Here is a 15168-nt window from a genome sequence, read left to right as displayed (position 1 = left end):
AAATTTGAAAGAAAACTATAACAGCAAATCTACCATCAAATATGAAGTGTTTTTTTTATAAACGCAGTTTGCTGTCTTTCAAAGTCACTAAAACCTTAAGTTTAGACAACAGTATATGACTGAATATCAGCAGGAGATACGAAAACTCTGTCTACCATGTGCAAAAACCTTGCGAAACAATTTTCATCGCAGTAACCATCTGCTTTTCACCTGTGTTGCTGCTGACAGAAATATCGTAACATGCCGCATAAAACCTTTTTAGCTGCCAAGCAAAATGTCGGTTTCTTGACAAATCTGGCTTAATCCTCTTCTATATCTCTCGTCACAAACTCCTTTGCTCATAGACCTTTCAAAAATATTTTTTCATAAAACTACTCGGACTCAGCAAGTTGTCTGATATATAGCACTAAGGTTCTTTTGCTAGCTGTTAGCAATGTATAAAACATGATATGCATGACATTTATTTTTAAATAAGCATGTAGGGCATTTACAAAATGGAAGTCAGAAACAGCGCTAGCTTGATCATTTGTTTTCCACCTTTTATTGCATTTACACACACACACCTACCACAATACCAGTGCAAAGGGATAAATGTCATTATGAAACTAATTGGGAATAGCTTTTTCCGACTTCTTCTGTGCTTCACGTAAGCTACACCTCCCTCTAGTGAAAGTTTTAGGAATTACAAGAATGTGCTTACACATGGGATGTCAAAAAATAATTCCACCTATTTCTATGAAGCAATAGGATATTTTAGATGCTACTAATAATAATCGATTCTATACATTACATATTGCAACACATAGTACAAGTCTGAAACAACACCAAGATAAAAATAAAGATCATGAAAATGACAAACAAAATGAGAAAATCATACCTTTTTGAGAGCGCAGACTTTTAAAACTTTTTCATATTTTTCTTTCTCATATTCCTTGTCAAACAGTATATTACTTCTTACGGTACCAGAAAACACCCAAGGCTGCTGAGAAACATAGGCAATTCTTCCAGTAACATTTATCAAACCTTTGTCTTTAGGTAGCTCACCAAGCACAGCACTTAAGAGCGAAGACTGGAAAAGATTAAAAAAAATAGAATTTTCAAAGTTTGATTGCACTAAAGACCTCACAGAGACTAAGCAGTGTTTACTGGCTCACTGGTCTATTTCACTCTGTCACTCAAACTACTGCTAACAGCAGATTAGTTGTATCTTGATACAGCTATCTTGATATGAAGTGTTTTATTATACACAGAAAGGAACTATACATTTTTAACAGACTCATAAAAACCCCAGAGAATGGAGTAAACATTAAGACTTACTTTTCCAGCTCCTACAGGACCAATCACAGCCAACAATTCCCCTCGTCTGACAGTAAATGAAACTTGTTGAAGTGCTGGGCTTTCTGAACTCTATAGATCGGAGAAAAAGTAAGGTTTCCTCAGCAACGATACACAAACCATCAAAAACACTCTTTAAAAACAGAGAACAATGCACAGAAATCACTATAAATTAGCAACTCATACGCCCGCTACATTTGCAGGCATACAGTTTGCTTCTTCAGTGGTTCACAGGCGCTTTGGAAAGACTCTGATCTCTCGCCACAAAAAAGTAAGACAGAAAAAAACAGTGTTTGAGGAATAAGGAAACCAAAGGCAGCAGAAGCGGCGCTTCCTCAAAGCATCCTCGCTAAGGTGGCAGCCTCGGCCACAGGAGCTATCTGCTGGGCATCATACCAGCATTCACAGCCTCGCACGGCACGCCAGCTGACTCAAACAGCTGGACAAATGCTGGAAAAAAGGGAGGGTTGAAACTCTCTTGGAGCCCCAGGAAAGCCAGGTCTGTGTTTGCTCTATCCAAAGTGAAAATAGAAAAACATTATTTGATTTCACATAAATCCATCTTGTGTATTGCAGATTCTTGGGGACTTCTCATGGACAAGATTGTGAGCTATTTGTGTGAAAATATACTACTGTAGGATTGTTTGTCTAATATTCCTTTTCAGTATGCCTATCCTTTATGTTACATTACTGATAACAGCTTATTTCCAAATGTATTTTGCACCTCTCCTATCAAGGTTGTAAAAACGCCTATTTCTTATGAAAAGAAAGAATGCTCTTATCTTTAATAGCTATGTTAAACCACAGTTCCTAAGGGCCTGATGCAGCTCCCATTCATTAAAGCAAAACACCTTTGTAACAGGATCTGCCTTTACATGTATCTTAGACTGACACCAAAATGAAAACACAAAACCAAAGGAATTTTAAAAAAAAGCGAAGTATTTCTATTAAAGGACCGAACAAAAACCCAGTTTTAAGCTTCAAGAAAGAAGAGCAAGGTGAAGAATATCCCAGTGTGTGTCTTAACAGCTTACAGACTGCTTAAAAATCCCCAACCAAGCTCAAGAGGCTGAAGAGGTCACGACCCAACCCCGAATGAAGGATGCCACATGACCAAGTTCTGGGACCGTGGAAAGGGGAAGCTTGCAACTCGTTTCAAACTATTTGGGAGAGGCACAGGTACAGCAGCCATCCACACCTGTGAGGGCTGGGCGAGCACGCACGCACCCACTCGTGCCAGGAGAACTACTGGGTTCGGCAGCACCGTGTGCACCCAGAGCTCTGGGCCGCGCATGCCCCAGCACAGCTCCCACCCCGCGGAAGCACCGCAGGGTTCACACGAAACCGGAGTCACACCATGAGAACCGAAACTTGGGCTCGTTGTGCAACCCTGCAGAACTATTTTTGTTGCTATTATCGATTTCCACAAGGTGGCATCAACGGGGCTTTTTTCCTTTCCTCCACCTGCCCCCTCTCCAATCAGCATTTCACGATGCATTTGATTTCTTGGTCCAGAGTACACAGTTCAGGTGCTCAGCTAGTGCTAAGGTTGGAGGAACTCTATCAACTTATGGCAGCCAAAGTTTTATGGTTTTCTTTAATGCAAAGTTTGTAGGAAGAGAAAATATCTCTTATTAAATCAATTAGTCTATATGGAAAAAATAAGTTAAGCTTTCCCTTCTTCAGACCTCTGGAGGTTATTGTTCCGCATTCACAAAAGTGCAAAAACACTCCCTCCCAGACTCAGATTTTCAAAAAAATACATAAGACCCTAACAACATTACAGAAAATTTCAAAAATGTTTTAAAATTATTACCCAAATATTATCTATTAAAGAAGTCTTGTAAAATATCATAGACCCTACACAAAAGTGGTAATATAAGCAAACCGCGCAGACACCCAAGGGGCATAGATTTCTTGCAGAATAGCAGTCCTTGTAATTAAAGACAATTTGCCCCAAATTCATTATACCTATTTTTAGGTACTAAGCTGAGGCGCTTAAATAAGAGCACAGACTAATATTACAGCCAAGTTCATGGGACAGCTCATTAACACAAACTGTTACCACAGCTCTTCAGTGCTCTGTCAACTACCTGTGTGTCTTGCTTCCCTTCCTCTGCCACTTGTTCTTCCCTAATCGTACCGATGGGTTGTTTGTGGGACTCTGCTATCAGAGAACAGATGACATGAGAAGTGATTCATTTTCTATTGCTTCATTTCTCAGAACTGGTTCAGCCCAACGTCCTACGCACAAGCATTAACACCAGCACAAGGGAGGGACCAGAGACACAAAGTGCAAGGACAGGAGGGCACAAGAACGATCCCTTCAGGGCAGCAACTCCTTGGGAGAGCTCATCCACCCTACAGGCAAGAGAAAGAAGCCATTTATCCCACCTAGGAGACAGATCAAATACTGCACAGCCAAACTATACCGTTAGGCTCCTCATTTAAGTGACTAAAGTTACAAGGGATAGATTTGGCCTCTTTTCAAATGTTTGAATTTTAAACCTCAAGTTGCTCAGCTGAGCAGACAGACTGTTCCGTAAACTCAAGCCACATCTATGAAAACCCGTGCTGAAAAATCCCTAGTTCCATGCTGCTATCAGACTAGCCCGTGGGACACAAGATAATACTTAGTAAAACAAGAGTGTGACCATGAATTAATTAGTTTTGTTTATCTTTTGATAAACTGTAGCACACCACGTTAGGTTGTTTTCCTAAAAGCCTAGCTAATAATCCCTTTTTTACTTCCAGTGATTTTGCATTTGTGGGTTTTTGGATTTTTTAAGTATCTCTTTTGGCTCACAATCTTGAAAAAAATCATCACCCAGCTGCACAGCGTCTGTACAGAGATCCAGAGAGTCTTGAGAAGCCCAGCCAGGGTAGCAAGCTAAGCTGATTACTTGACAAAACGAAAGCAGATTTTTATTATTCCTTTTAGAACCTTCGCTCTCTCTCAGAACTCATCTTTTCAGTGAACAACTCCATTATTTTGCATCATTGGAAGAGAATATAAGAGAAACTTTCTGAGCAACTCTTAATAGTTCTGGGAGAACTATTGCTCCCCCATGCACACTGCAATTAAATATCCAAAATGAAAATTTTATTAACAGTTTTGTGGGTGGTTTGTTGGTTTCATTTTTTTCCTTTGAAATCAAAAGGAAACCAGTAATTCCAGTCATGCTGCTCTGCTTTATGCAAGATAAACAACTCATGAAAAAAAAAAAAAGAGAAGGTGTTTTATGGGCTTATTATGCAATCACTTCCTATACACTGTTAACAGTGATATCAGTGTAAGAAAACAAAGACTACGAAATACATTCAATTTTGCATTAGAATGCATTCACCATTACGTTTTTCGTATCCATTATTTGTTGTTAAAATCTGTTCAATGTCTCAGAAAGATTTATGTAACAGAGACAACTCTGGGAGAGTAAAGCACAATAATATAGCAATTTTCTTTTGTAGCTGAGAAGCAGCAGATACTTATGTTTTCACACTTTATCTTCCTTGGGACATAGCACATGTAGAGGAAGAGGCTATATAAACAGCAATACATAACACACCTTATTTGCATTACATTTATATGCAAAATTCATTTTTAGAGCTTCCAGCATTTCTAATGGAGACTGAAGCTCCAACAATTCATCATCAATTGCTGTTTACCATAGCGGTTGCAGGTTTAAAACATAAACAATAGTAAATCTTTGCCTTTCTTAAGGAAAAGGATACATAATAGGTTTATTACCTGTGTATCATCCCTTCTAATCATTTTGGTGGTTTTGGTTCACTTTAAGCGAAGAAGAATTTGTAGCTGAATAGTCTCAATTAAAATGCACAGAGTAACATAAACCTGTAGACCAGTCTCTAAAGCTTTCAAATCTGTTATGAGAAGTATAATATTGTACTGGTTCTAGACTAATGGACTGAGCAGCATTCAGTTCACAAAAAAAGCCCAAACATGTGCTAAGGCCCACCTTAGTGTGCTGTCTGTCCTTAATTCCAATTTAAGTATCTCAGCTACAATACACTGCTATTTAATAACAAGAGGTATTTTCACATAGAAATGCACAGCTTTTCATTTAGTATAATACTGAGGAATAGCTACTTTTAAGATGCTAGTGTTTGATAGTGTTGATAGTGTTTTCAGAACTACTCTACAGTTAGCTTAACATACTAAAAGGATTCTCACACATAGATGGAATACAAAACATCAGTACACTATACATAGAGTACTTCTGTAGTCTACTTGGTAGACTTGAAGTGCCTGCAGCACCAGTACACTTTAACATTTAGAAGTAAATTTACCTTATCCCAATAGCAAGTCAAATCCTGCACATGAAGAATGGCATTCTCATTATTGCCATGCAGTTGTGGCTTCAAGTGCGTGACCTCATCAAGTATCAGAAAATTCTGCAATAAAAGGACAGGATATTGCGAAATGTGAGTCTGAGAAGAGGAAAGCAACCCAAGCACATATTTTTGGAAGCAGCATACAGAGTATTAATTAGGGGGGCAGCAAGGGAGGGGATGACAATCACAAACCGACCAAGGAATTACATTTCCAGAGCAATGTGCAACTCCTCCAGTGGTGTACCTCTAACTAGTTGACCATGCCTCCCCCCCACGGCGGAAGCACAGATTTAATAGTGTAGAAACACTACAGGACTCTAACAACTGCTTGTTCAATAAGCCAGGATTCCCGAAGCAAACAGACCTTAAGAACCCACCCCGTCTTTCCCTTGAAACACTGACAAATCATAAAATTGTTCAACTCCTTTTTCCCACGCAGAAGAGGTGAAACCCTCAGTGCAACACCTTGTCATTCTGCTGCTTTGATGGTAAAGGCTCACGCTGTTTCACTCAAGGAAGGACAAGGACCCAGTAAGGAGCAGTCCACTGTCCCTCTTAGGCATTCTTCAAGTGTCAAAAAGGCTGCAGAACGCTATCTGAAAACTCTCCTCTTTTAAAGTCCAGGGCATTAACAAAAAATATTGCTTACACCCGCATACCTCGTTGGTTGCACTTTCATTACTATACTTCTACATTATATTCCAGTCAGAGAATCTTCCCCTCAAGCTGCACAAATGTGCACTTTAGTACCACACACACACTTCTAACACGCCTTGCCTGATGCTGGATTATAAATAGCTCAAATACGGAAAGGAAAGGGGCAAATTCCAAAGAACACTTCCAAGGATAACAGTTACCACAATTTTAAGGCAAAACCAGAAAAGTTCTGTTCTGCTTTGAATCACAGGGCATAAAAACCTTAAACGGGCTCTAGCAGAGAATGTTTTGAGAAAAGAAGGATGGTCTTGCTCTTAGAAACCAAGACTAGCTATCAAGTACCGAGTTAACAGTCTGAAGATGCGAGACAGCTGCTGAAGACTTACAGAAGGTCGTAACTAAGAGGAACCAGGAGGAGGACACCAGGAGTCATGGCAGGGCAGGAAGAGCACTTGCTTTTGAAGAGTCTGTGAAGCCCCTCCTGCCAAGTCATGAGGTTCTGACTAGACCCCCTTGCTTTGTAAATTTCCTCACAGAGTGAGAAGTGTAGGTGTGGCTGGATCCAGCCTTAGCCCCTGACTGTAAAGAAGTTTTCAGTCCCTGGGTTCTGCCACAGAGTTGGTTTATTTCAGCTCAACCCTCCGAGAGGGACTCTGAACAAAGAAATCCCTTGGCAACTATACTTGTACAGTCGAAGTTGACCTCCCCTCATGTGATGGTTCAGTTCAACAGCAGTATCTGGGTCTGGAGTCCTTTTTTTTCCTCATTGGATCCTTTCTCTCTCTCTCTCTAGGTGGGCATTCTCTTCTTTATCTCGAGGATGCAGGTTTTGTTGCTCTTATCTTTGCAAATTAGAATTGCTTTCCGGGTCTTTCTTCAGTCTAAGCTAATCAGTACCTAGGTAAAAGTCCACAGTCTAGGTTGTTGGAGAGCAGTGTAGGGGAGAGGGACCTAGGAGCTCTGGTGGACAGCAGGATGACCATGAGCCAGCAATGTGCCCTCATGGCCATGAAGACCAATGGCATCCTGGGGTGTATTACAAGGGGGGTGGCTAGTAGGTCCACTTCTGGGCCCCTCAGGTCAAGAAGGACAGGCAAGTCACAAAGATGAAGGGAGTGGAACATCTCCCTTATGAGGAAAGGCTGAAGGAGCTGGGTCTTTTTAGCTTGGAGGAGGAGGCTGAGGGGTGACCTGATGAATGTTTATAAATATGTAAAGGGTGAGTGTCAGGAGGACAGAGCCAGGCTCTTCTCATGGATGTCCAATGACAGGTCAAGGGGGCAACAGGTGCAAGCTGAAGCATAAGAGGTTCCACAAAGACAGTAGGAAAGACTTCTTCCCTGTGAGGGTGACACAGCCCTGGTACAGGCTGCCCAGGGAGGTTGTGGAGTCTCCTTCTCTGGAGACATTTAAAACCCGCCTGGATACGTTCCTCTGTGACCTACTGTAGGTGATCCTGCTCTGGCAGGGGGGTTGGACTAGATGATCTTCCAACATCCCTTCCAACCCCTAAAGTTCTGTGATTCTGTGATTCTAAGGCTTCGGTAAATCTACCTACTTATGCTAAGCAATGTCACTCATAAAATAAATGGTGATTCATTTTAATTTTAAGCTATCCCACAATTAATTCTAATATCCTACAAGTAAATTATTTTAATCTCCAACAGCACTACTAGGTGTTAACAGGAACAGCGGCCCTGCTCAAACTCCAGCTGGCAGGTGTCACCCCAGGGAGCAGTTAGAAGTCAAGTGTTTTAATGCAGCACTCTGCAAATTCAACGCATACACACACGTATCTCAAGCAAAAGAGAAGCCTCTATCTTTTGTACCCTGCTGAAACTTGCCCTCTTTTCTGCACACTGCCAAAATAAACCTCAGAAAAAACAACCTCTCTCACTTTGCTTCACGAGGGGACCTTGAGCCCATCGCTCCATCACAAAACAGTGAACGAGCTTCACAGAATCACAGAATCGTTGAGGCTGGAAAAGACCTCTGAGATCATCAAGTCCAGCCGACGATCCAACACCACCACATTGCCAGACCGCAGCACTAAGTGCCACATCCAGCCTCTCCTTAAACCCCTCCAGGGACAGTGACTCCACCACTTCCCCGGGCAGTGCATCCCAGTGCCTAAGCACCCTCTCCGTGAGGACCTTCTCCGTGAGGAAGTGCTGCCTGAGATCCAACCTAACCCTCCCCTGACACAGTTTCAGGCCCCCTCGTCCTATCACTGGTTGCCCGGGAGAAGAGCCCGACCCCCACCTGACTACACCCTCCCTTCAGGCAGTTGTAGAGAGTGATCAGGTCCCCCCTGAGTCTCCTCTTCTCCAGGCTAAACATACCCAGCTCCCTCAGCCTCTCCTCACAGCACTTTCCCTCCAGTCCCTTCCTCAGCCTCGTTGCTCTCCTCTGGACCCGCTCCAGCCCCTCAGTGTCTTTCTTGCACTGAGGGGCCCAGACCTGCACACAGGGCTCGAGGTGAGGCCTCACCAGTGCTGAGCACAGGGGCAGAATCACATCCCTGCTCCTGCTGGCCACACTTCAAGAACAGATGCAGACCAGTTCTCAAATGTGTGGCTAGGGTGAGGGAAAAAGGTGGCAAATACAGTAAGGAAACCACTATCCTTTTTGTCACACAGTTCTTATGCATGTATAAAACGAATATAGAGGAAACACTACTCCTTCCCATCTAACTATCATGCTATTGTCACCTGAAGTGTAGTGTCTCCTGCTTCCTTCTCTCCATCAGTGTACTTTACGATCAGTGTAGAAATCTCACTTGTGCTACAAAACCTAAGAGAAAGAACCTTCTTAAAAAAAACCACAAAAAATTCCCTAAAACAACTTCAGCTTTACCCAAATACAACTAGCCACCACCTTGATAACTTTTTTCTGTACTTCCTACTCTCTTCTCCAAATTCCTTTCCCCTTATCTGCATTTCAATAACACAATTTGGCCAGGCAGCATCTTGTTATTCAGTACGAAAATGTCCAACCCTGAAACACTTTGGGAAATGGAGGCTAAAAAGTTGGTGACAGCATCAAGGATGCCACAGATTCATCAGGATAATTCTTTGCCCAATGAACCTCAATTCTTGAGCTTTTTTCCAAAAATCATCCTCAAGGAATCATAAGTGCAAGGGAGTTGGTACCAGCTGTCAGAAGCAAAATCAGGTGATCACTAGGATATGCTGGAAACGGTGACAAGAAAAAAAAAAAAGGAACAGATCACGACTGCCTCTGCTCAAGTGTCAGTCTCCCGATCCGAAGGCATCTTCTTCAGCCATACATGTGTCTCAACAGCTACAGCTTGAAAGGTCCCTTGAAAGAGCACTGTCCCGCAGCTGGACAGAGAGTATATGAGAGTACAGAAAAGACAGTGTGCAACATCCAGTATCACTAGCACTCCGTTCCTCTCCCTCAGTTTAGTAGTAATAATACATGTTAATGCCAACATTACTGCTGTGGCCATGATTCTCACACAGTAACCTGTTCTAACTCCATTTGCATCAACTTTTACAAACTGCTTCTTAGAAGGGTAAATACTACCTGTTAATACATTGGGTTTTGTGCAGGCTTAGTACAGTTACAAAATTTATCAACAAAAAAGCTGATGTACTAGATTCAACCATATGGAGAAGAAAATGAAATAGGGAATTTCTAGCTACCTTCGTCAAGCAATGGCACAGTGACACGATGTTTTCCCTATTGTATACTAGATTAACCTGTTGGGTTTTTTTCAAAATTAAGTTCTAAAATGGTTAGCATGCTTTAATTCAATAACCTCACAATTTGAGATTTTTTAAGTTTTAAATTCCAAACGCTTTTTGCATTTAAGCCTTTCACTCTTGCAGTTTAAGCTAAAGTACTGGTACATACAGCAAACGTGGCTATTTAATTCACAACATGCACTAAAGACAGCAGTCCAAACAAAACCAAGTCCATCTGCCAAAACCACCAGCATTACCGATGTTCATCCTTAGCGATTCAGAGTCATCACTCTGGTACCGAAAGCAGCCACAACATGCCAGCTTGGGCTCACGTCCACCCTCCATAGCTGACAGGGTAGTGCACGTGGAATATGAATACGAATCCTGCAGCTCCCATCTGCCTGTCCTCCAACTGCCAATTCAAACATACCTGCCTACTTGTACACCTGTTCCTGTTACTTCAAAACATCCACCTCTTAGCATGTACGCTTCTCTCCTACGTTTCAGCTTGCCCTACAGTGCACGTCACATTTTCTAATGTGTATATACAGAGACATGTTCAGTATTCAAAACAGGCTATTCACAGAGTCACAGAATCACAGAATCAGCGAGTCACAGAATCACAGAACTTTAGGGGTTGGAAGGGACGTCGAAAGATCACCTAGTCCAGCCCTCCTGCCAGAGCAGGATCACCTACAGTAGGTCACACAGGAACGTGTCCAGGCAGGTTTTGAATGTCTCCAGAGAAGGAGACTCCACAACCTCCCAGGGCAGCCTGTGCCAGTGCTCTGTCACCCTCACAGGGAAAAAGTTTGTCCTAATATTTTTGTGAAACTTCCTGTGCTTCAGCTTGCACCTGTTGCCCCTTTGTCTTGTCACTGGACATCACTGAGAAGAGCCTGGCTCCATCCTCCTGACACTTAACCTTTGCATATTTGTAAACATTCATCAGGTCACCCCTCAGCCTCCTCTTCTCCAAGCTAAAGAGACCCAGCTCCTTCAGCCTCTCCTCATCAGGGAGATGTTCCACTCCCTTCAGCATCTTTGTGGCTCTGCGCTGGACTCTCTCAAGCAGTTCCTGTCTCTCTTGAGCTGAGGGGCCCAGAACTGGACACAATATTCCAGATGTGGCCTCACCAGGGCAGAGTAGAGGGGCAGGAGGTCCCTCTTGACCTACTAGCTACTCCCCTTCTAATACACCCCAGGATGCCATTGGCCTTCTTGGCCACGAGGGCACATTGCTGGCTCACAGTCATCCTGCTGTCCACCAGAATCCCCAAGTCCCCCTCTCCTACGCTGCTCTCCAACACATCAGTCCTCATGCTCTTTCCCAGCTGCAAAACTCTACACTTGCCCTTGTCAAATTTCATATGATTTCTCCCCACTCAGACCTCTAGCTTGCCTAGGTCTCCATTAAAAATCTCAAACCACAAGACAAAAATACAGCTGGTTTTGTCGGTGACATTAAAACAATGCTAGAACAAAAGAAGAAATCCACATACCGCTCAAATCAATAACCATACCTTGATTCGGCGTATGCTGATCACCGCCTCGGACACTCTCTCAACAGCCGCAGGGAAGAAGAGAGTTACTGTCAGTCTTACTGCACCGTACAGGGACACTGCAACAAACACTCGACTTGCAGATATAACATTGCCGAGAAGTACGTATGCCATGAAAGTCATGAACACTGTTATTTTGCTTGCCACAAAGAAAGAGGCTAAGTTCAGTCCTCGAAGGTAGGAGCTTTTCATAACCATGGCAATCTCCTTCCTAAAAGAAAAAAAAAAAGCAAAATATAAACAATCACATCAGTTTCTCTCCTTGTAGTCTCCCTCAACAATTGGATGAGGGAAACCCACTCTCAGGATTTTACTTTTGTAAAATCATACACCCCTTGCACCACCCCAACTCATACGCAAATAGCATAAAAAGTATGTTATGTGGTAAATAAAAAAAAAATAATTTAAAAGGCTTATAAGCTGAGTGGGGAAAATTAGTACATTCAATACCTTAGTAGGCAGAGAAGATTCTTTTTCAGAGACAGAAAACCAAAATACTCTTTTTTTTTCTCCTTTGGTCAAACTAGTATTTTAATTTAGATTTTAATCTGAAACTCTTATTTATAAAGGCCAAGCACTCACAAACTCCTTATCCTTCCAACATTAAAATCCAGCCCAGTTCAGTCACAAAACTCCTTAAAATCAACAGATACTCTGCAGTTGTAAAAAAAGGGCAACTTTCAATAGATTAAGTGTTCACCCATGGCCCAAGTATCTGCCATTATTCAGCTGCTGCTCCTCAAGCTGGATCAAAGGATTTGCCGCATTTCCTTTGATCTCAGTTTAAAGCCTCCCCAGTTTGGACCCTGCTCCTGGCTTCTTTTGCTCTAGGAATTCTGGTTCATAATTCAGAAAATATTGATCTGTGAGGCCAATTGTTCTGCCAGCCGTTACTCGAGCTAAACAGTGACTGAAGTACCGCATACACACATAAGTTTCACTCCAGCAACCGAACAGGTGCTGATGCATATGTTCTCAATTTTCACTTCAGTTAAATTTCAGTTTCCACTTCTAAATGACTCATCAAGTCCAACCCTCAAAATTTTACTGTACTATCTACAAGGTGGATACCATCAGGCTTAACTTCTTATTAAAATAATATTTCCTCTTTATCAAGACAGCTGTATGACTTACTCCTTCCCCATATATTCTAATTTTATCTGCTTGAAATAATATAGAATATGAAATCTTGAAACAATCCCTAATTTCTCTTCCCAAATATTCTGGCAATTCTCAGGCAAAATCTAGATCATTTCGATTACCTTCCACCTAGAGCTATATACTAAGACTGGAAACTCAAGTTATCGAGTAATTGATGATACCATTTGAAGTAAATTAAGGCCTCGCTTAACGGGGAGAAGGGTGCAGGATGCGCTACTGGAAAACTAGTTAAGCAACTTTCCCACTATACTTGCCAAATTGGCTGAAATGAGAGACTTTCAAAGAGTTTCAAAGACTTATTTTTTCAGCTTAAGGGCTCACAATCTCTGATCTCCTCCAGAGTACAGTGAAAGAACATTTGTATGTAAACTATTTGAATTGGGTGTAATTCAATTACTTCCACAATCCTGGATGAAACTCTTTTCCCACCCTCTAATAATCCTTAATAATCCTCTTGCTATCTGTGGATAATCAGCAAGTTCTTTGTGCTCCTCCTCATAAATAGCAGATAAATCACAGCCTGCCTGCAGGCTGAATATAATATACTACACTGTCTTAAGGCACGGAGTTACATGAAGGGAAAGTAACACGGACAGCCACAGGAAAAAGAGCAACGGAGAAGTTCAGATGTCATCTTAGCAACTGGGGAAATACTGGGCAATAAATCACCTGGCTGAATGTAAGACTCTGAACTCCAGCTTTCCATAGCACAGTTAAAGAAAGAGGGCTCAATATGTGTCTTGGAAGCGCTTACTTCCCTCCACCATTAACAAGGAAGCCTCCACTGCTAATGAGGTGTTGAATTTGGAAATCTGAAGTTTAGTGATGTGAATACACCCATTAAGGAAGCTTTCAATAACGAAATATTCTCTCTCCCTCCAAACAAGAGAGCAAAGCTTTCAATCAGTCAAGAACATTCAATCAGTACAGGATCCTACAATCCGAAGGAGGAAAGGATTATATGCGTGGGACGACATGTCTCAAGGAAGATTAGCAAGTTTGCAAGCCTGCACATGGATGTAAAGGAAAAAAATTAATTAAAAAAAAGTAATTCCAAATAAAACAAACTTTAACAGAGTTAAAAATCCAAGGCTCTACAGCAGGATAACAAGTTTCTACTCATATGCTGGAGAGGAACGTAATATGAAAATTAAATTATGACAAATATGTACCTGAACTCCTACAGTTATCCTTCTGCACTGAATGCTCTTATACTGTCACGTAAAAGCACAAATACTGATTGAAAATCAAATTTATTACTAAGTTTAAATCAGATGCTTATGGAGCTCTGAACTGCTATGTCTTAGGATACCAAACTCAGCTGTCCTTGCCAGCTGAACACCTACAGAATTTCTGAGCTGCTGTCTTTCCCTGCTCCACCCTCCCCTATGGTTTGAGCAGTATTTCAAAACACAGAAAGGGAAGCAGAGTACTACCTGAGGATGCTATCATTTAGGACAGCGAGTCAGATTCCACATATTTCTCAGACGGGAAATGTCTGCTTATTGCTTCGTTGCTATTACTTTACAGAACTGTGAGGATGAAATTGTTCAATTATAACTACTGCAGTTTATTAGTTGGTGTTTTCAAGCACATCCATAGAAGGAAGCATAAAAATCCTCCAAAATTTATAAATATCAAAAGTTTCTTTTCCTTTTCTGTCCCGGATGTATTTTCACTCCTTCACTCTTGCTATAGAAAGGTTTTTGCAAAAAAAAAGCTGAAGAAGTTCAAGTAAACTGTACTGAAATAATGCACTTATTGCCACGTAAAAAAACAGAAACAGATGTAGATCATATACAAAGCTGTATCTTTCCAGGATTACCTTCTTAAACCATTCACAAGTTCAGCGAAAGATTTTTCCCAGGCATACATCTTTATTATCTTCATACCACTTATAACTTCATTCATGGTCCTAATCCTGATGTCTGTTAAGGCAGCCGTCTTACTTCTGTAAATAGCACAAAGTAAACATTCTCAGATTATCAAACAAAGAGAGACTACTTATGATCACATAACATGCTCGTATTGATGAAGTTTTTGCTTTTACATGTAAAGAGGATTCATATAACTGCAATTGCATTAAAGGGTCTTCCTAAAACCTTATCTTAAAGCTGACACACAGCAGACTTGATATGTCTGTATTGCTGGTATTCTCTATTCTTAGGGAACTGTGAGTTGATTCAATGTTCAGAATTATATGTTAGCTTGAGCAACTACATGGTGTTCCTTAAACAACGTATTTGTGTACAAAAAAAACCAACCTCAAATGAAAAAACTTGCAAACACTTAGAACTAAACGAAATCAAAACCATTTTTAGAAGTATTTTTTTAAAAATGTCAAAATAACAACCCTTCTCATAAAGAAACTGGCCCGTTTGTGTCTTTTA

General features: G+C 41.3%; 1 protein-coding gene across 1 annotated transcript in view; it reads right to left on the bottom strand.

Moving 5' to 3' along the window:
• The window catches only part of ABCC4 (ATP-binding cassette, sub-family C (CFTR/MRP), member 4), a gene marked incomplete at both ends in the record, with an annotated part of 32737 nt that extends 17983 nt beyond the window's left edge, over positions 1-14754 (bottom strand). Inside the window, 5 exons of the mRNA XM_009864407.1 lie at positions 878-1069; positions 1318-1407; positions 5644-5748; positions 11579-11828; positions 14604-14754. Coding sequence (XP_009862709.1) covers positions 878-1069; positions 1318-1407; positions 5644-5748; positions 11579-11828; positions 14604-14754 — 788 coding nt within the window. The remainder of the gene's footprint in view (positions 1-877; positions 1070-1317; positions 1408-5643; positions 5749-11578; positions 11829-14603) is intronic.
• Positions 14755-15168: the final 414 nt, after the last annotated feature.

This window comes from Apaloderma vittatum, unplaced genomic scaffold (genome assembly GCF_000703405.1).
Source record: "Apaloderma vittatum isolate BGI_N311 unplaced genomic scaffold, ASM70340v1 scaffold5322, whole genome shotgun sequence".
Classification (NCBI taxonomy): Eukaryota; Metazoa; Chordata; class Aves; order Trogoniformes; family Trogonidae; genus Apaloderma; species Apaloderma vittatum.
Note: the sequence above shows the minus strand (reverse complement) of the source record. Positions and strands in the feature narration are given on the sequence as shown.